Source organism: Geotrypetes seraphini, chromosome 19, assembly GCF_902459505.1.
Source record: "Geotrypetes seraphini chromosome 19, aGeoSer1.1, whole genome shotgun sequence".
In the NCBI taxonomy this organism is placed as follows: Eukaryota; Metazoa; Chordata; class Amphibia; order Gymnophiona; family Dermophiidae; genus Geotrypetes; species Geotrypetes seraphini.
In genome coordinates this window covers 1,423,687-1,442,862 of record NC_047102.1, presented here as the reverse complement: position 1 = coordinate 1,442,862, position 19,176 = coordinate 1,423,687, and the positions used below count along the sequence as shown (strand labels likewise).

General features: G+C 40.0%; 1 protein-coding gene across 10 annotated transcripts in view; it reads right to left on the bottom strand.

Annotated features, from left to right (window-relative positions):
- DCDC1 (doublecortin domain containing 1) overlaps nucleotides 1-19,176 on the bottom strand; it is a 209,531-nt gene that overhangs the window by 172,002 nt on the left and 18,353 nt on the right. For 9 of the 10 annotated variants that reach the window (XR_004537631.1, XM_033928555.1, XM_033928557.1 and 6 more), the window contains 2 exons: nucleotides 6,962-7,167; nucleotides 3,725-3,818 (listed from right to left, as the gene is read on the bottom strand). Coding sequence is in view for 8 of the 10 variants with exons in the window: in XM_033928555.1 (XP_033784446.1) it covers nucleotides 3,725-3,818; nucleotides 6,962-7,167 (300 nt within the window). In the remaining 2 variants the exon portion in view is untranslated. Of the gene's footprint in view, nucleotides 1-3,724; nucleotides 3,819-6,961; nucleotides 7,168-19,176 lie in introns of those variants that run through there. The other variant, XM_033928561.1, reaches the window with a different exon arrangement.

Sequence of the window (19,176 nt, the reverse complement as noted above, 5' to 3'; positions counted from 1 at the left end):
TGAACAAATAGTCAGTTATGTGTTATTTAGAAGACTGGGAGCTGTTCACACTGAATATTGACCCCTCTGTCTATAAGAGACTTGAAGAGTCAGACTTTGGACTTTTCCCGCAAGGCGGGAAATGTCTACTTTCAAAACCACTGGATGTCCAAATTCTTTTTTCAAAAATCATCTACTTAGATGCCCTGGCCGTCAGGACATCCAGCCTTAGGTCACCTATCTTTTTGGCCATTTTTGACCAGAAAAATGTCCAAGTTGAAAACATCCAAACCCAAGCCATATGGACATAGGAGGTGGCCACCATTTATAGTACACTGGCCGCACAGACATGACAGAAGAGCAGTGGACCCTGCTTGAACTTCACATTAAGGGTGCCAGAAATACATCTTATCATAACCCCCTTCTAATGTCTGAGCCGTCCAAAGCTCCACTAAAACCTACTATACCCACCCCAATAGCCCTTATGTCTGTAGGTGGCATCTAAATGGCAGTACAGTAGGATTGTGGTGGGTTTTGTTAGACTCACACTTTCCACCATAAATATAGTGGTTAGAGTGGCTTATGGGCCTGGCCTTTCTCTCTATGGCTTACCAGGCTACTTTAGAGACAGGTAGGTACTATTTCATTCAGATTTTGGGGGGTGGAAGGGGATCACTGACCACTGGGGGAGTGTGGAGGATTATTACTTAATCCCTGCAGTGGTCATTTAGTCATTTTGGGTATCTTTGTTGCATTTAGGTGCGTCTAAAACAGGCCTAGCTCTGGACCTCTAAGTTCTGTCCTGGATATCCTGGGAAAGGTTTGATTATTGCAACAAGAATCTAAGTCTAAGCCTGCCCATAACACACCTCCACCACGCCCCCTTGAACTTTGGACGCACACGGCTGGGACACCTTGCAAGGTTATGAAAATTGGCACCTGGAACATCCTGGCAATTAGGATGCCCAAGTGACAGTTCAGGTCATTATTGGATGTCAGCCCCACAGTTCATTGATTCCTGGTTGATGTATTGATGACAGTATAATCAATTGTATTAGTATTATAAAACAGTAAAACAAGATATTAACTATATATGGACATTAATAGTCATAGCTTCAAATCCTGTTGCTATTCCTTATGATCCGTCAAGTCCAGTATCCTGTTTACAATCGTGGGCAACCCAGGTCACAACTACCTGGCAAGATCTCAAAGAGTAAAACCGATTTTATGCTGATTATCCTAGGAATAAGCAGTGGATCCTCCACATCCATCTTAATAATGGCTTATGGACTTTTCTTTTAGGGAATTATCCAAACCTTTTTTAAACCCTGTTAAGCTAACTGCTCTCATCACATGCTAAACTAAATTAAACCTTAAATTTATAGGCTAGGTCATCTTTATAAAAATGGAGCTCGACTCGGTTAACAATCATGAGGTGGAGCAAGAATAATAAGAAAAGATGAAAACTAAAAAGAAAAAGTGGAGATGTATAAATTCCAAAATGATTTGCAAGAGCTAGGAAAATCAACTGTTAATTACTCTGTAAAAGGTAAGGCTCACAATAAGTTAACTTTTAACTTTTATACATTTTAGGTAGCATTACATGGAAATGATTCATTTCCTCCAGCGTTTTCACAACGTATGCCTATGTTTTATTTATTTATTTATTTCGATTTCTATCCCGTTCTCCCAGAAGCTCAGAACGGGTTACAAGTAGACATTCACAATCGTTTGAAAACAGACCAGACTGGTCATAGCGAAGAGTACGAAGAGAAGTCTATTGAGGAGGCAGCTTTTAATGGCCCAATGGGCGGAAGAGGAAGGTCTTTAGTGAGTCTAGCGACCTGATCTGTGTGGTTAGTGTTTTGCATTTCCTCTACGTCACACTTGCCTCCTTGTAAACATTTTGTTTCAGAGGAAATAAAACAGACTTTCTTTTCACCAGGAGAAACAAAAGAGTTTCTTTTACAAGATAATATATTTCATTTCACTTTCAGCATGAAGGTATGACTGTTTCAGGTAGTCTGCAGAAAGGGAAGTGCAGCATTGCTCATGCAACTTTTGCTTTGCATTTGGGGGGAAATTCTAGAAATGAGTAAATTGGCTTCAAGCTCAAATTGAAAGGCCCCTAATCCTCTTAGGCACATTTCTACAAACTATTACTACCACTCCTACTACTATTAAGAACATAAGAACTGCCATCACTGGATCAGACCCTAGGTCCATCAAGTCCGGTGATCCGCTCATGCGGAGGCCCGGCCAGGTGCGACCTGGCGAAAACTTAGTCACCGCTATCCCTCTATTTGCCTTCCGAGGAGATGTGCATCTAACTTGCCCTTAAATCCTAGGACGGTGGGTTCTGCAGCAATCTCCCCCGGGAGAGCGTTCCAGGTGTCCACCACCCGCTGTGTGAAGCAGAACTTCCTGGCATTTGTCCTGGGCTATCAGACGCTCGCAAATGGTCCCTGCTCAAAAGAGCTTATAGTCTGATTAAAACAGACCTAGATCAAAGGCTTATACGTGTTACTTAGGAATGGAAATATAAGGAACTAGAGCAGTGCCTCGAAAAGATTCCAGAATTTTACTTTGGTTTTAAAATTCCCTTCATACGTGTACACTACAATAGATGACATGTACGTCACAAACGCGTCTGTGTGCGTAAGCAGCATTCGTCCTTATTATTCACAGACTATTTTTTTAGGTAATCGTCATTTGAAGTGAAATATAATTTGCGATTTGTTTCTGGGTGTAGCAATCACTGCTGCTTTATTGCAACCAAATATTAACTGGGACCATTTCCACTAATCAACATAGGGCAGGGCTCCTTCAAAAGCAGGACATGGACCCTCACTAGAATCTGCTGCTACACACACTCGACATTACCCTTGAGAAATAATCAGACTACATACACTAGAGAACTTGGCATTTTATTAATTGCTAAATTAAAATAGAGTTCACATGGGCATGCGTATTAAATCTACATGACTATCACATTAAGCCCTTACTATTAACAGCATCACAATGAATATCAAATGAAACATTGTCATAATTAAAGTTTTAGGCAATCACTCTTAAAACAACTCAGAAGCAACTATGATATTATAGGAACTCCTACAACTAAGCCCAGAAAAAGAAAATGAGTTAAGAATGCTAATTCCTACGATTATGTGATTGTACACAGAGAATAAACTGAAAGCTAAAACATGCCACAGATCTGTCACGGGAACAGCCTCTCAGTAGACTTGGTTGAAACGAAAGCAGTTTGGGATAAGCAACGTAGGCCAGGGTTTTACTGGGCACCTAAGTTCTTTTGATGCCTACTTTGACCTTAAGCACCATTAATGCTTCCAAAGATGTGATTACAATGTAGGCATCTACTGTGCATACTTATTTTAACGAGTTTATAATGGTTTTTAACGACGTGGTCAATTACCACACCGATTAAAACCAATTAAGTTAGGCGGCAGTAAGGTGTCTACCATTGCCTAACTTAACAGTGCCATTTACAGAATCTGGCCTAGAGGGTCTTTGAGGGAGAAGAAGGAGTTGTAAAGTGGAGCAATTGGTGTAGACGGGCAGATAAGACATGCCACGTGGTCTTCTTTTCTCATCATATTCTCTGCACTAAAGTCCGTGTGCTCTGTTTTATTCTTTGGGGCAGTGTGGCTCATAGTACATATTAATTAGCGCATGCCCAGCCTTAGAAAATTTGGCCCTATGCTCTAAAATACATCTTAGTACTTACTACTTAAAAGATCTTCAATTTTTCTTCCATCCAAGCCATAGAGCCATTTTGCAGGTGAACTAAGATTCAATTTAACAGTGCACATATCTAAAAACTTCAAAAAAGAAATACATATAAGCTTTACATTCTACTTGGCAAGATTCAAAACCAGTCGCAGTCACAGAGATAAGATTGAATATTCAATGCTGGGCCATGTCTGGCTTCTAGCATTGACTATTCGGGTAGTCACCTGGAAGTTAAATGATATTCTGACCAGTACCCGGTTAATTCAATGGATATAAGATGCCATAACTTTATCGTTTTCTTAGTCCAGTTAGCAGTTAAGTAGCAGCTTACCCAAACTCTACCCCCAGACTGATCCTAACTTTAGAGAGGAAGTTCAGTTTGACAAAGAGACAGCAAGAGAATTTGGAAAATGGACTATTAGTCCTGTTTGGCATATGCTAAAGTAGACTGGGAAGAGATCAGAAAGAATTTGAAAGGTATGAAATCAGCATGGGCATAAGATTTTAGCCAAAGGTATTCAGCAAAGTATGCAACAGCAGATTCTGGACGTCAACCAGCTTAATAGAATGGGAAAATGGGAGGAACATGGCTACAGCAGAAGAGAGAATAAATAAATCATAGGAAGAGTCAGTCTCATTGACAGAGGATGAAAGGAAAGGTGGAACGGTACAGAGGTCAACAGCCTGAAGATTCCTAAATGGGCTGGTAATGACTGCATAAGACTGAGGGGGGGGGGGGAAGAGTGATTAAGTATGAAAGTTATCAGATGATAAGAGAGGGGAAGAGCTGAGATGGAGAAATTGGAGAAGAGGACAAGATCAAGGCATGACCATGCTGGCAAGCTGGGGTAGTAGAGCTTTAATCTCATTGTCTTTAGCTATGCAAGAACTTTAGAGGCATAAGATTCAGTGGGATGTTAAAGTCCACAAAAATAAGGGAAAGGGAGAATTGTTTGAGAAAGAAGAAAAGCCAGAAGTCAATGAAAAAAGAAGAGATGGATTTATCAGAGGGTTGATAAATGACATCTATGCAAAAAGGTAGTCAACAGGTGCATAGGGTAAACTTCAAAGGAAGAAGAGAGGTAGAAGAAGAAGCTGAAACCTGTAAGAAGGGAAAAGCAACAGCCTAACAACACCATGTTAGCCAATGAAGCAGAGTCTTTAGAGAAAGACCATAAAAAATAGAGAAAATGATGGCAGATAAATACCAAGGGCCTATTCAGTCTGCCCATCCATAACATCCACTATCTTTCCTGTTTCTTAGAGATCCTATGTGCTTGTCCTATGCTTTCTTGAATTCAGATAATCCAGAAAACTGTTCCACGCATTGTGACAGGGATCTGGCTAGTCCTAATAAAGCCCAGGGAAAAGCTCAGGGAAGCATTAATAATGTTCCAGGGACTAAGGAGAAGAAATATCCTGAGTATAGGGAAAATCCTGAGCACAAGGTTAAGAGGGAGCCTGTCCCTTTAAAAGCTCACAGAGCTCAGGCTGGAACGGGAAGGACAGGGCTCTTTAAGGAATTAGCTAAAGCTGCTGTAAGGGGGCATGGTTATGGGCCGAGTCTCCCTTTTTCTGAGGTTCCCTCGTCAGAGAGAGGGAGAGGAGGGACAGCTGGGACTGGAAGCTCAGGGGAAGCTGAGAAGGAAACCAGCTACAGCAGCTAACTTTTGGCCAGCCTTGAGAAGTTCTCACCAGGATAGGGAAATGCAAAACCCTGAAACACAATCTGAGGTTTGTGATATGGACTGGTTAGAGAGTAATGCTATGTCTTCTGGGGAAGAACAACCTATGGAATGGGAATAGGTTTAGGAAAGCCTGAATGTCCTTTTTCCTTGGTGAAAGGGTTTTGTTTTGTTTTGTTTCTTCCTTTTTGAGTTTTATGTTTTGTGAAGGATTTTGTATCCTGGTTTCAACCTGGGCTGGAAGCTGCTGAATTTACTGTTGGGTTAGATAAGTGGAACAGTGGCTACACCTGTGGGAGTACAAGTCTCTCTGCTCCTAGGAAAAGGGAAGTGCCACTCAAATCTACCAGAAGCCTCATTAGTGCCTAGAACCAGGTAGCCTAACTATTGCCAAGGCAGGTACGGTTCTAGCACTGCTTGTGGAAATAATACCTAACAGGAACTGTATTTTATGTTCTTAATTTGTGAACTTAAATTGGCCAGCACTAAAGGGTGCAGTGATAAGAACTGGCACATAGGAGAAAGAAAGCAGAACAAGAGAAAATTGGATTGTTTTGGGTTTTTACTTTGAATGCCAAATTTTGACCTTTTTTGTTTGAAACTTTTCTTGTGGATAAATAAAAGTGAGATATTTGGACAAAACCCGGCCAGTGTGGTGTGCAGTTTATGGGAGGCACCAGGCCAGCTGTGGCCCACCACGGTTACGCTCGCGCCAAGACTGGGATTCTGTGGAGTTACTAGGCCTCGCCAGGATCCCGGTCCCACAGCATCCACCACCCTTTCCATAAAAATGTATTTCCTTAGATTACTCCTGAATCTATTCCATTTCTCCTCAGTTAGAGCAAGAAAATGAATGTAAGCAAGCTTGTTGGCGGCAGAACTGACATTCCATAGAGCACATGAGAAAGGGAGAGAGGAAGGGGAGGAACAAATATAAGATCGGAGACGTTGATGTTTGACCTGCACAGGTAAAGTGAGAGTTGAATTGGAGAGACAAGCGTAAAAAGGGGCAGACGCAGGAGTAAGCTAAGGAAATACAGCAAGTAGCGAATGTGTGAAACAACCTTCTAGTGGAGTAGAGATGGAGGAGACAAGACAAATCAGAATTCAAGAAAGCCTGGGACAAGAACAAAAGATCTCTGAGAAAGTTCTAGAGTCTAATCTGTTGGTTTGATAGGCTTCTTCTGACATCATTTTCTATATTTCTATTTTCCATTATTTTTAAAATAACAGCATACAGTCTAAGGAAATATTGTCCATAAATCCAGGACACTGGTTCTTATAAAAAGATTAATTTTTCTAGGAATAAATGTCATACCACAAAGGAAATGTGTTAGTGATTAGTGAGTTATCTGATATATCAATGTACACCCAGTTTTTTAAATGCATGCCATAATCTATAAGCTACTGATGGTAACTTATAATATAAATATGAGGCATATGAACACAACCACACTTTTATAGATAAGATCTTTCATGTGTTATGGCATAGCAGGTTCTTTCAGTGTTTTCTTGTATTCTATAGGAATGGACAGCTGCAATGGTACCTTTTCCATTTGATCCTTTTCTGCAACCATTTCACAAGCTTCCTGCCCGGTACCATTCTTGAAGACCAAGATTCTAACAGTGGACTTTTCAGTAAGTTTCTTTATATGATGGGACAGGATGGACTTGGCTTTCCTCCTCTTTATATCAGTAGGAAGCACCAAGCCATTAATGGACCATGTCGCTTTCTTCATTAGTAAAAGGTGGGCTGCAAAAAAAGCCAGAATTTGACTCCACTGTTAAAATGACCTCCTCAATTCCCATCCCCCATGAAACTGGTATACTGGCTACTTTCCATAGAAATACTTGACTCTTTTTTTTTTTTTTAGATAGTACCACCAGCTTCCCACAAAGCGTAACATAAGCTGTAGCAAGCTGTCTGCTCTGATAGCCTGCATAAATCATCAGTCCTGAAGGGAACAGATGTTCAGGGTAGGAAAGAGTAATACTACAATTTAGTCATAATTAAAATTCACCTTAGCATGCCTCTGCCATAGAACAGAAGATTATTTACCTTCTCACCTACCAGAAAAATACCTTATTATCTACCTATGTTTGGGAGAGTAAATCCTTAATCCTGACTGGTTACACAAAGAATCTAGAGTAAGCCATACTGAATGCTCATCTTCTCATTCTCAGAGTGACCTTTATGCAATCATATTTATTTCCATGATATCTTATGTGTCCTTCATGTCAACAGTAAAAGTGCATGCAGTGTATCACTAGCATTCTGAGGACCTCTTGTTAAAAGTTGTTTCATACCTTCTTTTGACGTGGGTATTGTGAAGAAAAAGAAAAGAAAAGCAAGTGAGACCACTTATAATGATAAGGGTTGTATATCTCATCAGCACTTTAAGACAGAGATACATATAGAAAATGTGGACAATGAAAGGTCAACTTTGACTTCCAGGGCGGAAATCGTTTTATGATTATGAAGAAAGTCCAGTCTATACCAGCTTAGAAGCAATCAGTACTACTTTATGTTGAGAATCTCAGAAGAGAAACAACAAAAAGCAGAGATGGCCAAGACCAATAATAATGTTACTGGAGCCACGCTCTGGTTATTAATTTTATTGCTGACCTGACATTGTGGTGTTGCGGCAACATTATAGAAACAAATTGTTGCAACAGCTTCATACACATCTAGTAGATGTAAAAAAAAATATATATATATAACATCATAATTCAAATGTAAGCGCAATACTTTAACAAGAAACATTAGGACCCCTGTTAAGAATCTCAGACCAGAGCACATTTTAGTATGCTATTGCTGTGCTCTTTCCACAAACAGCACCTTCAGAAAAGGAACAAAAAATTAAACACAGTTGACTATCAGGAAAGAGAAGTGGCAATTGATTTGCATTTTTGTAGCTCTGCTTTATATTCAATGTGATAATGGGTTTATCATTAGGAAGAGGAAAGGGCATAAGAGCCTAAGAATAGCCTTAACTGGATCAGACCAATGGTCCATCAATCTCATGGTGGCCAATCCAGGTCACCAGACTTGGCCAAAACCCAAGAAGTAGCAATATTCCATGCTACCGATCCAGGGCAAGCAGAGGCTTCCCCTGTGTCTTTCTCAATAACAGACTATGGACTTTTCCTCAGAAACTTGTCCAAACCTTTCTTAAAACCAGCTACGCTATCTGCTCTTACCACAACCTCTGCAATGGGATTTGACGTATTGCCTTTGTGTAGTTACAATTAAAGCAGTTTACAGTGGAGGGTTAAGTGACTTGCCCAGAGTCACAAGTTGCTGCTGTGGGACTTGAACCCAGTTCCCACTAACCACTAGGCTATTCCTCCACTATTATTCTTGCTGTTAAGGTTTATCACCTGATCCACTAGATGAATACTCAGCATGAGGAACATTATAAGAAATTTCAGGAACGATTGCTATCTTTTCAGGCAGCCTTATGGACTAGGGATTTAACTCATATAGTCATATTCCCAAATTCGTATCAACAATTTCGACGTGCATTAAAGATGTATCTTTTTAGGGAATCTTTCAGAAGTTAGACATTGGATGTTTATTCATTTGTATTACTAGTCTTTGTGAACCGCATAGAACTTAATGGTATTTGCGGTATACAAGTGAGTTTTGTGTTATGTTAAATTAAAAAACTAAGCTCAGAATACAGATCATATAAAAATCAGATTGGGAGATATGATTCAGATTAAAAACAGAAAATAATAGGGATGGGTGGTAATTAGAATATGTTGTTAATATTTCTCATGTCTTTTCAATGTCACTGCAAGTTAATAACATATGAAAATGAGCAAAACAAAACCAAACAAAAAAAACACAAACACATTGTTGTTGGTGGCCAAGAAGCATCAAAGAGGCAGTGGAGATAGTAAGATAGTCAGATTATTTAATTTCAAGTTTAATTTTAATTTAATATGCCGCCTATCTAATAGTCTAAGCGGTGTACTATACAGAATTAAAATATAATAAGTTTCTAAAAAATTGTTGACGAAGACAGGTACGAATAAACATGAAACCAATACTCACTACAAGAGTGAAGAAGGGAAACTAATTGCATTATATTTCTATAAAAAATAAAAGAAAGAGGGCAACATAGAAGGAAGGAAGGAAGTCTTGATGATTAGAATTATATGGCGAAGGCATCTTTAAACAGATTGGATTTGAATTTTGCTACGCAGTCTTCTTGTCTTGGGTAATTGGGTAGGGCATTCCATAGGGTTGATGCAGTGACTGAGAAGATAGTTTTCCAGGTGGCATCATAAACAATAGGGGATTGAAAGGAGATTTTGTTGGGTCGAACAAAGTGATTTAGAGGGGCAGTATGGTAACAGCAATTGGTCGATGAATGCCAGCGTATGTTCAGATCTTGCTTTGAAAGTGAAGAGGGTTTTGTAAGATATCCAGTGAGTTATAGGTAGCCAATGAGCATCGTTAAGAAACAACGTACTGTAACATGATCCATTTTTTTTTTCTTGCCTTCCTCCTCCAGAGTCTTAGAGGGTAACCTACAGAATTTCCCACTTCAGAGTCCGAGCTGTTCCAACAAACTTTCTCCCCAAAATTTTAATTTGTGACTAACTAACTTTCCTGTCTTAAAATTTCACCCATTGAAACCCCAACCAAACAGGGCAGAGAATGCATTATAGAAAAATAACTGATGAAAACCACGGCATGATAACTGAAACATCAGTTCCGCTTGTAAGATGCAGCAAGACCCAGACACCGGCAAAAATCATGACGCCAAACATGGAACATTAAGAGAAAATGAAGGTCTTCCTGATTTTCTTGTTAGAGGGATCTGAAGTGGCCGATTTCATTGAGTTTTGACTACTGCAAGATCTAGTAGACCCCTGATTATCCAGTCACAGATTAAGGGAAAGTCAACCCTAAGAACTAGAACTTAACATAGTTTACAGAAACACTTGCACACTGACACCCATTGATACAGGACATAAGAGTGGATAAAAGCACACAGGAATTATGCCACAGCGAATGGACTGTTACAAACAGAGATTATATTTGCTGTACCCAAGAGGTGGTGGTTTCTAGACCCAATCAGAACACAGAAACATGTCAGATACAGTCATATCTTTGTTCCATTTCACATATCCAATTAGTCCTTTAACCGGCTAAGTGTTGGCTGGCTATATATACCCATATATTCAGTGCTGGTGTCTGGACAGCCTGGCATTGAAAATCTGGGCACAGAGCTAGTGCTGGCTAAAAAAATCGCTCACTGCTGTGGACTGAATATTTAGCTCTGCAAGTTTATTTTGTTTAATTTCTTATATACCAACTGCGCACCTGAAAGCTATCATTAGGTATATTTTGTACCTGAGGCAAGAGAGGATTAAGTGACTTATTATTTTTATTTATTTATTTAAAAAATTTCTTACTCGCTACATTTACAATTCTGAGGACTAGGGGGCATTCAATGAAGCTACTAAGTAGGAGATTTTAAACAAACTGGAGAAAATATTTCTTCACTCAACATGTAATTAAACTCTGGAATTCGTTGTTAGAGAATGTGGTGAAAGCAGTTAGCTTAGCAGGGTTTAAAACAGATTTGGATAATTTCCTAAAACGAAGGACCATAAGCCATTAAGATGGACTTGGGAAAATTCACTGTTTTACTCTTTGGGATCTTGCCAGGTACTTGTGACCAATGCTTCCTCTAAGGATTGGCCAGATGTGTGCATATTGTTTCTCATGTGAGTAACACTCATAATTTAAAAAAACAAGATCACAAAGAGCAGCAGTGAGATTTGACCTGAGCTCCTCTGGTTCTCAGCCCACTGCTCTAACTATGAAACTACTCCCCACTGCCAGCTACATTTACACAAATTCTCCAATCTTATACCCTGAGTCTACAAAGCCTTCAATATATATCCATAGTAGACTCAGAGTATAAGATTGGAGAATTTGCTGATTGCCCAGAGTGTATACTATAATTAAAAAAAAACAAAAACCCAGCCATTGGGTGAAGAAATAGCTAGGAAGAAGAAGAAAAAAAATATTGAATCAGTAATTTAAAGGGTGGGTAAGTTTGGGCAGACTGGATGGACCATTCAGGTCTTTATTTGCCATCATCTACTATGTAAGAACGTTATTGCCCTGATACATACTCCATTATACCAGGTAGTTCTTACATGCGTAAAGGGAAGCAGAAGCGCCTACTTATAGAATAACTGCTTCTTAGTGTAAAATAGTAAAACCTCTGGGGGCAACTCTACAACTTGGTGCCTTGAGGTAGGTGTCACGATGGTATGCGCTTCGCCCCACTTCTATAAGGGCATCTGGGCACAACTAAAGCAACAGTGGCATGACCAGTTATGGCAGGTGCGCCATGCCATGTGCGGAATCTGCACTAGTCTACGTTGTTACCATGGCCGGAGAGAATAGAGCATTGTGCACTTGGCACATTTCGGTACCAGTTAAGCCACATGAAACTGCACACTCAGTTATAGAATTGCCTTGCCCATTTAAATTTGGGAAATGTCCCGATGCTAGTATATATAATATTATCATCTGTCAAAACTACAAATTCCTCTTTCTATTATGCAACTCCCTCTATCTTAAATGCTTTTGTTCTTTGTTTCTGCTTGTTCTAAAGAGTCTTCACTTATTGCCATAGGCACAATGAGTGTATCTATTGAATTATGACAGGATTTAAAAGTCAATAAAATTATCCTGACATATAATCTGCAATCCAGGATGCCCTTATTTTTAATTTGCTCAACATTTCAGACACCTTATCTTGTACGTCAATCACGTTATTACCTTTTCATGAACTTTTCTAAAGAATCATCATGTTTCTTATACTAGTTTAACACTGAAGTAGAGAACAGCCTAAGGCCCTGATTTACCAAACCATGAATAGGATTACAGATGCAGTCATGTGAGGTGAAATACCAAATACGAAGCACTATTATTTTGCAAATGTGAAGTGTATGACATGCTATTTGGCATTCTAGCACGTGCCATTTGCAAGATTTATGTAAAATTTCTGAGTGAGCTCAAGTATCGTGCCAAATGAGTTTAAAATTGAGATTCGTAAAAGTTGCAGATAAGAATTGCATGAGTTCCCATGCCATGAAAAAGAACCGAAATATCTTCTCATAGCCCTCCTTCCACTACCTTTTCCTCTTCCTACTGATTGGATCCTGAAGGCACACACAGACACCCTTATGTTTTTCCCTCCCTGCTTTCCTATTGCAAACTGTAGTTCTTCTCCCTACCCTCACTTTCACAAAGCCTCTCCCTTCTCTTAATTGCTTAGAAAGTTCTTACCATTTGTGGGATTCCAAGTCTATAATAAACTTGAGGAAAAACTTCCATGGAAGAAAGCTTACAAGAGGCTTAAGTTATGAAAATCTTTGTGTAAAGTTCTATTAAAACATATACTGTATTTTAATGAAATTGTGCACAAAATGCCGTTACCATATAATGGTGGTCTAGTACATATGAAATCAGCTGAATATTAAGAAAATGCCATTAAGAGACTATCATATCGTCATTTGGGCTTTTCTAGCTGTGGACCTATAAGATCCATGTATAGCATCGTTTAAATCCACAGACATAAGAAATCAGTCTCAAGAGGGCACCTAATTCACCATTATTTTGCATTGATTTATTTCCTCAGAACAGTTTACATTAATTTAGGCCCTGATTCTGTAAACGACACCTGCCACGTGTCAGCAACAGTTGCTGCTTCCAGAATTGCAGCTCCCAAGGACCCTAGGACCGGAAATGTAGCTCCTTCCTGAATCACAGCTAGCAGCACAAAGTGACACCAAAGTCCATCGTCACCCCTAGCCAGGACTAATTCCAGGCTTCAGCGTTACTATGCTCCACCAGCCATCATGGACCTGGGCGCCAGTCCCGGAGGTCGCATAATGGCGACTATTTTTTTTAACAAGGGTTTAATTGAGTTTTAATGGCATGACCAATTAGCGCGCCACTTAAACCAATTAAGTTAGGCGGTGGTAGGGTGGCTACCGCTGTCTAACTTTCGGCGGCTTTTGTAGAATCTGGCCCTTAATGAGTCCCTGAATCAGAAGCCAAGGGCAGGTCTCAACGATGAGACGAAAGCACACAACGAGGAATCATGAGGACAAGATGTCAGACGTTCAGCCAAGGGTGTATAGTTCAAAAAAATCACTTTATTGGAGAATATGTCATATTAGCTCAAAGTCCCTTGGCTGAACGTCTGACATCTTGTCCTCACAACTCCTCGTTCTGTCCTTAATGAGTCCCTTCATTTCAGAACATATTTCTGATATTGAAGAAGTGTTCCAAAAACCTATGTGGGATTAGATGATTACAATATACAGTACAGTCTTATAACACCATGACTACGTGCGTGGTCTATCTTCGTCATAAGGCGTATGGGGACAGAGTTAAAGAGGAAAGGCGGGAGAGGGGAGATATGATAGAGACATTTAAACACCTACATGGTGTAAATGTGCATGAGTGGGCATAAGATGAAGTTAAGAGGTGATAGGCTCAGGAGTAATATAAGGAAATACTTTTTTACAGAAAGGGTGGTAGATGCGTGGAACAGTCTCCTGGTGGAGGTGGTGGAGACAGAGACTGTGGCTGATTTCAAGAAAGCCTGGGATAGGCATGTGGGATCTCTTAGAGAGAGGAAGAGATAATGGTTACTGAGGATTGGCCATTTGGCCTTTCTCTGCCATTATGTTTCTATGATCATAAAGCTCTATGACCTCACAATGCAGGGGTAAAGAGCCTTAGCCTATAGGGAGAGGAGGAGATAGTGGATGCTGTGGATGGGCAGACTTGGCGGGCCATTTGGCCTTTATCTGCCATCATGTTTCTATAACCATAAAGCTCTATGACCTCACAATGCAGGTGTAAAGAGCTTTAACTTATAATCATAAAGACCTATGACCTCACAATGCAGGTGTAAAAAGCGTTAGCCTATAGGAAGAGGAGGAGATAGTAGATGCTGTGGATGGGCAGACTGGATGGGCCATTTGGCCTTTATATGCCATCATGCTTCTATAACCATAAAGCTCTATGACCTCACAATGCAGGTGTAAAGAGCTTTAACTTATAATCATAAAGATCTATGACCTCACAATGCAGGTGTAAAGAGCCTTAGCCAATAGGAAGAGAAGATGCAAATGTTAAAAGCCTTAGCCAATAGGGAGAGGAGGAGATAGTGGATGCTGTGGATGGGCCATTTGGCCTTTATCTGCCGTCATGTTTCTATTTCATTTTCAGATGGATTTTTACTTTAGTTGTGTGTCAGTGGTTTTACTGTTCAGAGTTTTAGTAATAGTGAGAAGATTGGATTTGTTCAGATTCTGATTCCTAGGTTGTGGCAATAAAATTATTGATAAGTATTCTAGTGTGGACGTTTCTCAAATAGTAAAAAATAGACTACAACAACTAAATGAATAAGTAAATATATATACTGTAATAGGGAGATGTCCTCAGATAAATAACTCACCTTTACGTACCGTTTCTTTAATGTTACTGGAGTGGAACAGGTAGATGTTTACTCTTTCCAAATGTACTAGGACTAGGGGACATGCGACAAAGCTACTAAGTAGTAGATTTTAAACAAACTGGAGAAAATATTTCTTCACTCAACATGTAATTAAACTCTGGAATTCATTGTTAGAGAATGTGGTGAAAGCAGTTAGCTTAGCGGGGTTTAAAGCAGATTTGGATAATTTCCTCAAATGAAGGACCATAAGCCATTAAGATGGATTTGGGAAAATTCACTGTTTTACTCTTTGGGATCTTGCCAGGTACTTGTGAACCAATGCTTCCTCTAAGGATTGGCCAGATGTGTGCACATTGTTTCTCATGTGAGTGACAAAGTTCTAAGATTATTTTTGTGTGAGTAACAAGTTTTAAAAACCAACAATTTTTCAGATTTGCAAGTATTTTTGTGAGCGACCATGTAAAATCTGTGAGCGAAGCTGCTAGAACAGGGGTGTCCAACCTTTTGGCTTCCCTCGGCCACATTGGCTGAAAAAAATGTTTCTGGGGCAAACGCTGCAGCAAGACAGAAGAGGGAGCCGGCAAGAGGGTAAACACCCAGGGGCAGCAGAGGAAAACACTGCATCGCCCTCTTGTTATCTTTGTTTTATGTAAATGGCATTGGATTTGGATTTTGCGATCAAATCAAATATTTTCATAAACTTGAAACTTGACTGGACACCCCTGTGCTAGAATGTATGAATGATTGTTCATGTGCTCAGCTTTGAGGGAACCTGGATTGGCCACGGTTGGGCTTGATGGACCTTCAGTCTGTGGCAATGTTTACGTTCTTATTTAAAACTACATCACAAGTACTTTTAGGTGAGCTCGATTCTTATAAGAGCACATAAACATTTGAAAATGGTTCATAAAATTATGTCGGAGAGGAAATTATCCTCCACATGTTTCAGTTTTAGCATGTGAAACATGTGCCCTGCTTGTGAGATATCTGAACTCGGAAGATGTGGGAGGAAATATACGGCTAGAAATTCTTTACACATTTTTCTGGATGCCACAGTCAAAAGGTTATAATGAAGTAGAAGTGCTTCAGCTCAAGTTTAAAAGCAGAACCATTTGAAATCAGCCAATAATTGCATGAGCATATGCAATAAAGTTGTTACTGTCAGGTTCATTAAGTTGATGCATCTTTTGAAAAACAAAATATGACAGAATGTTTAATTTTTGATGTGCTTTACGAGAGAAAGTGTTACTCTGTTATTTGGAATTTAACCATTTTCAAGTCAGTCAATAATTAGAAAGATAAAATCCATCATTTCACTGACACCTACTCCTGCCAGGAAAGATGGCCTATTTGAAATGTGCTCGCACGTATCCTTGTCAATCAGGAGCTGTCACAGCAAATTATTTCATTTTGTAGATCACACAGCAGATAGCAGACAACTCTTCCCACTTAAGTTTAGGTATCAAGAACTTTTCTCAGGTACTGTATTACATTTTTTCTGTAAACACATCCTTTCAGCCCAGATATACAGTGTGGAGAAAGCAGATTCTTAAGTATACCTTTAAATCAAACTAAGATAAGCAGAAAGAATGCAGCTTTGAAACTGGGCATTTATAAACACATAGCAGAGGGATGGCATCATTAAGATGTGCAGCAGTGTATGTAATGTGCTAGTGGTGGCTTCTTTCTATTACTAAGCTCAGGACCAACAGAAACAGCTACCACCTAAGAGGAGACATGAGCGGTCTTCAGTGCCTACAAGGGGAAGAATTTTGCACTTCTTAACTTTCCACGTGCTGTGTCCCTTGATGCATGAATCATAGATGAAGAGGAAGTCCGAGGTCCGACACTCTGGATGCAGTGTCAATGAACTCGATACAGATGTTGATGCTTGAGTCCATATGAGGCTGGTCAGGTTCCAAGTCCCCTGCCATGCGCGATGTTGATACCAAAAAGTGTTTCAAACGGAAATTTTGGGGCTTTCAGTGACCTCTTTTGTATGCGGAGAGAGAGGTCTGAGTGAATGTCCACTGTTCAGGACCAATTAGGTGGGTCAGAGTCTGAAATTGAGAACATTTCTTAAAGCCTTTGACATGGATGGGAAAACAGCCTCAATGGCCCGGTGAGGTCGAGAAACTAGGATGCCGAAAACAGTCAATGTTCCCAGGAGGAAAAAAGGTCTTGGAGTGGCCCGAAGGCAAAAAGTTAAAACTTGACAAAAATGAACCAAAGTTAGGTAAAATACTGGAACACGATAAAAACAAGAAAGTATGAGGAAAATACTGAAAAATAAGTACAGGAAGGCATAAAAAAGAAGGCGGTTCAACATGCTGAAGAGAAAATTGAAGACACAGCTTCTCAGCTCCATGGAAAACAAAGAGCTCATGGTCCTGCTAGCCAGCGTCAGGCAGGAAGGCACCAGCATGGGCGCTGCCTACAGATTAAAGTGACAAAGCACTTGGTAGTGTCCGTACTGGGTTCCTTGGATGATATCACCCACATATGTGAATAGTATGTCTGCTTATCCTCAGAGAAAGTTCTTGTTATCTGCCTTGAAACACTTGAACTGGGGTTTGCTCAAGTAACGAGAGGAAAACAAGCAGTTTGCTGGCATCTACCTTCCTTAGATCAGCTGTAAAAGCTGACATTTAGGATTTTCAGGTATAAAATTGGAAATACACCCCCACACTTACAACAAGCCCCATTTGAAATGGTGGATTTAAGCTTTCTACAACAGCTATTCCCAAACGAGCTTTCTAAAATGGCCTCATAAATATAGCAGTTTGCATTTAAATGTTCCTGCAGTGATGCTTAAAGATGGTTTTTCTGAACATTTCAGACAGCTTGAAAGGGGTCTCTAAAATTAAAATGTATGTACTTGTGACGCTGCTCTTAGTCCATAAAAGAGAATCCAGCCTAGCCTCCTATTTCTTTTCTCAGAAGGCAAGGCACATCTGCCACCTGCTCTAGTCTGTGTCCCAGGAACAACTGTCGAGACGCACAAAGATTGATTATCAGTCAGAAATCATTGCACAAGACCAGATTTTGGTAGGTTAAGCTTGCTGATCCAGCAAGAGAGGGTGTGAAATTTTCAGCAATGTGTGCCAACATTGTGGTGCTCAAAGAGCATCGGTGCATGTGGCAGTGAAACACAGCCAAAGACATGCAGACAAAGCACAGACTTGGTTTACAATTAGGAGTCAGAGACAGAGGACTAAGAAATGGTTTTTTTAAAGCATTCAAGGAAAATAAAAATGTATATTTTGCTTTCAGAATGAGATGGTATTTGCTGACACGTACAGTGGAAGTTCCCATATTGGAACTAGATTTATGGAAAAAAGAAGCAGCACAAAACCCACGCTAGCTGAATTTTCAGGGAAGGGAAGGGAGCATCCTGGACTGGGGGTGGGGTAGACTATGGAGGGCAATTAGAGGGGGGGTAGGAGATGGTGTACAATGGAGAATATTAGGGAAGAGTGAGTGCTGGGCTATAGGTGGGAGGGTATGGAGCTTCTTGGATAATGGTGGGAAATAGGGAAGAGAATGGGAGATACTGGACTATTATTTCTAAAATTTCTAGACCGCCTATACCTAAGCGGTTAACAAATAAAACATTCATAATAGTTCGAGGACAGTACAATTACAAAATGCATATAATTAAATCACAATCACATAATAATTGAGTCTACTTAAGTTGCATCAAAAGCTCAAAGGATCTACATATTATCCGGCCCCCTTAGGAGGTGCCTGAGCCAATCAGGGCCTTAGGCCCCTCCCCATGCATCACATGATACACCGGGGCGGGGCCTATGGCCTGCATTGCACAGGAGGAGGCCGGAGGAGCAGGAGGGACTGAGCACCCTCATAGTCTCCTTTTTTTAAGTTAAATGCTGTTGTATTGCATTTCCTGTGTGAATTTATTCCAGGGATTATATCAAATCTGATCATGTTATGATCACTGCTATCAAGTAGCCTCAGTACCATTACCTCCCGCACTCCACTAAGAACTAGGTCTAGAATTGCTTCGTCTCTTGTTGGATCCTGAACCAGCTTCTCCATAAAGCAGTCCTTGATTTCATCAAGGAATTTTATCTCCCTAGCATACCCAGATGTTATATTTACCCAGTTAATATCATATAACATAATATAACATATAATATAACATATCATATAATATAATATAACATAATATGAAATCACCATTATTGTGTTGCCCAGTTTGTTAGCCTCCCTAATTTCCAATAACATTTCAG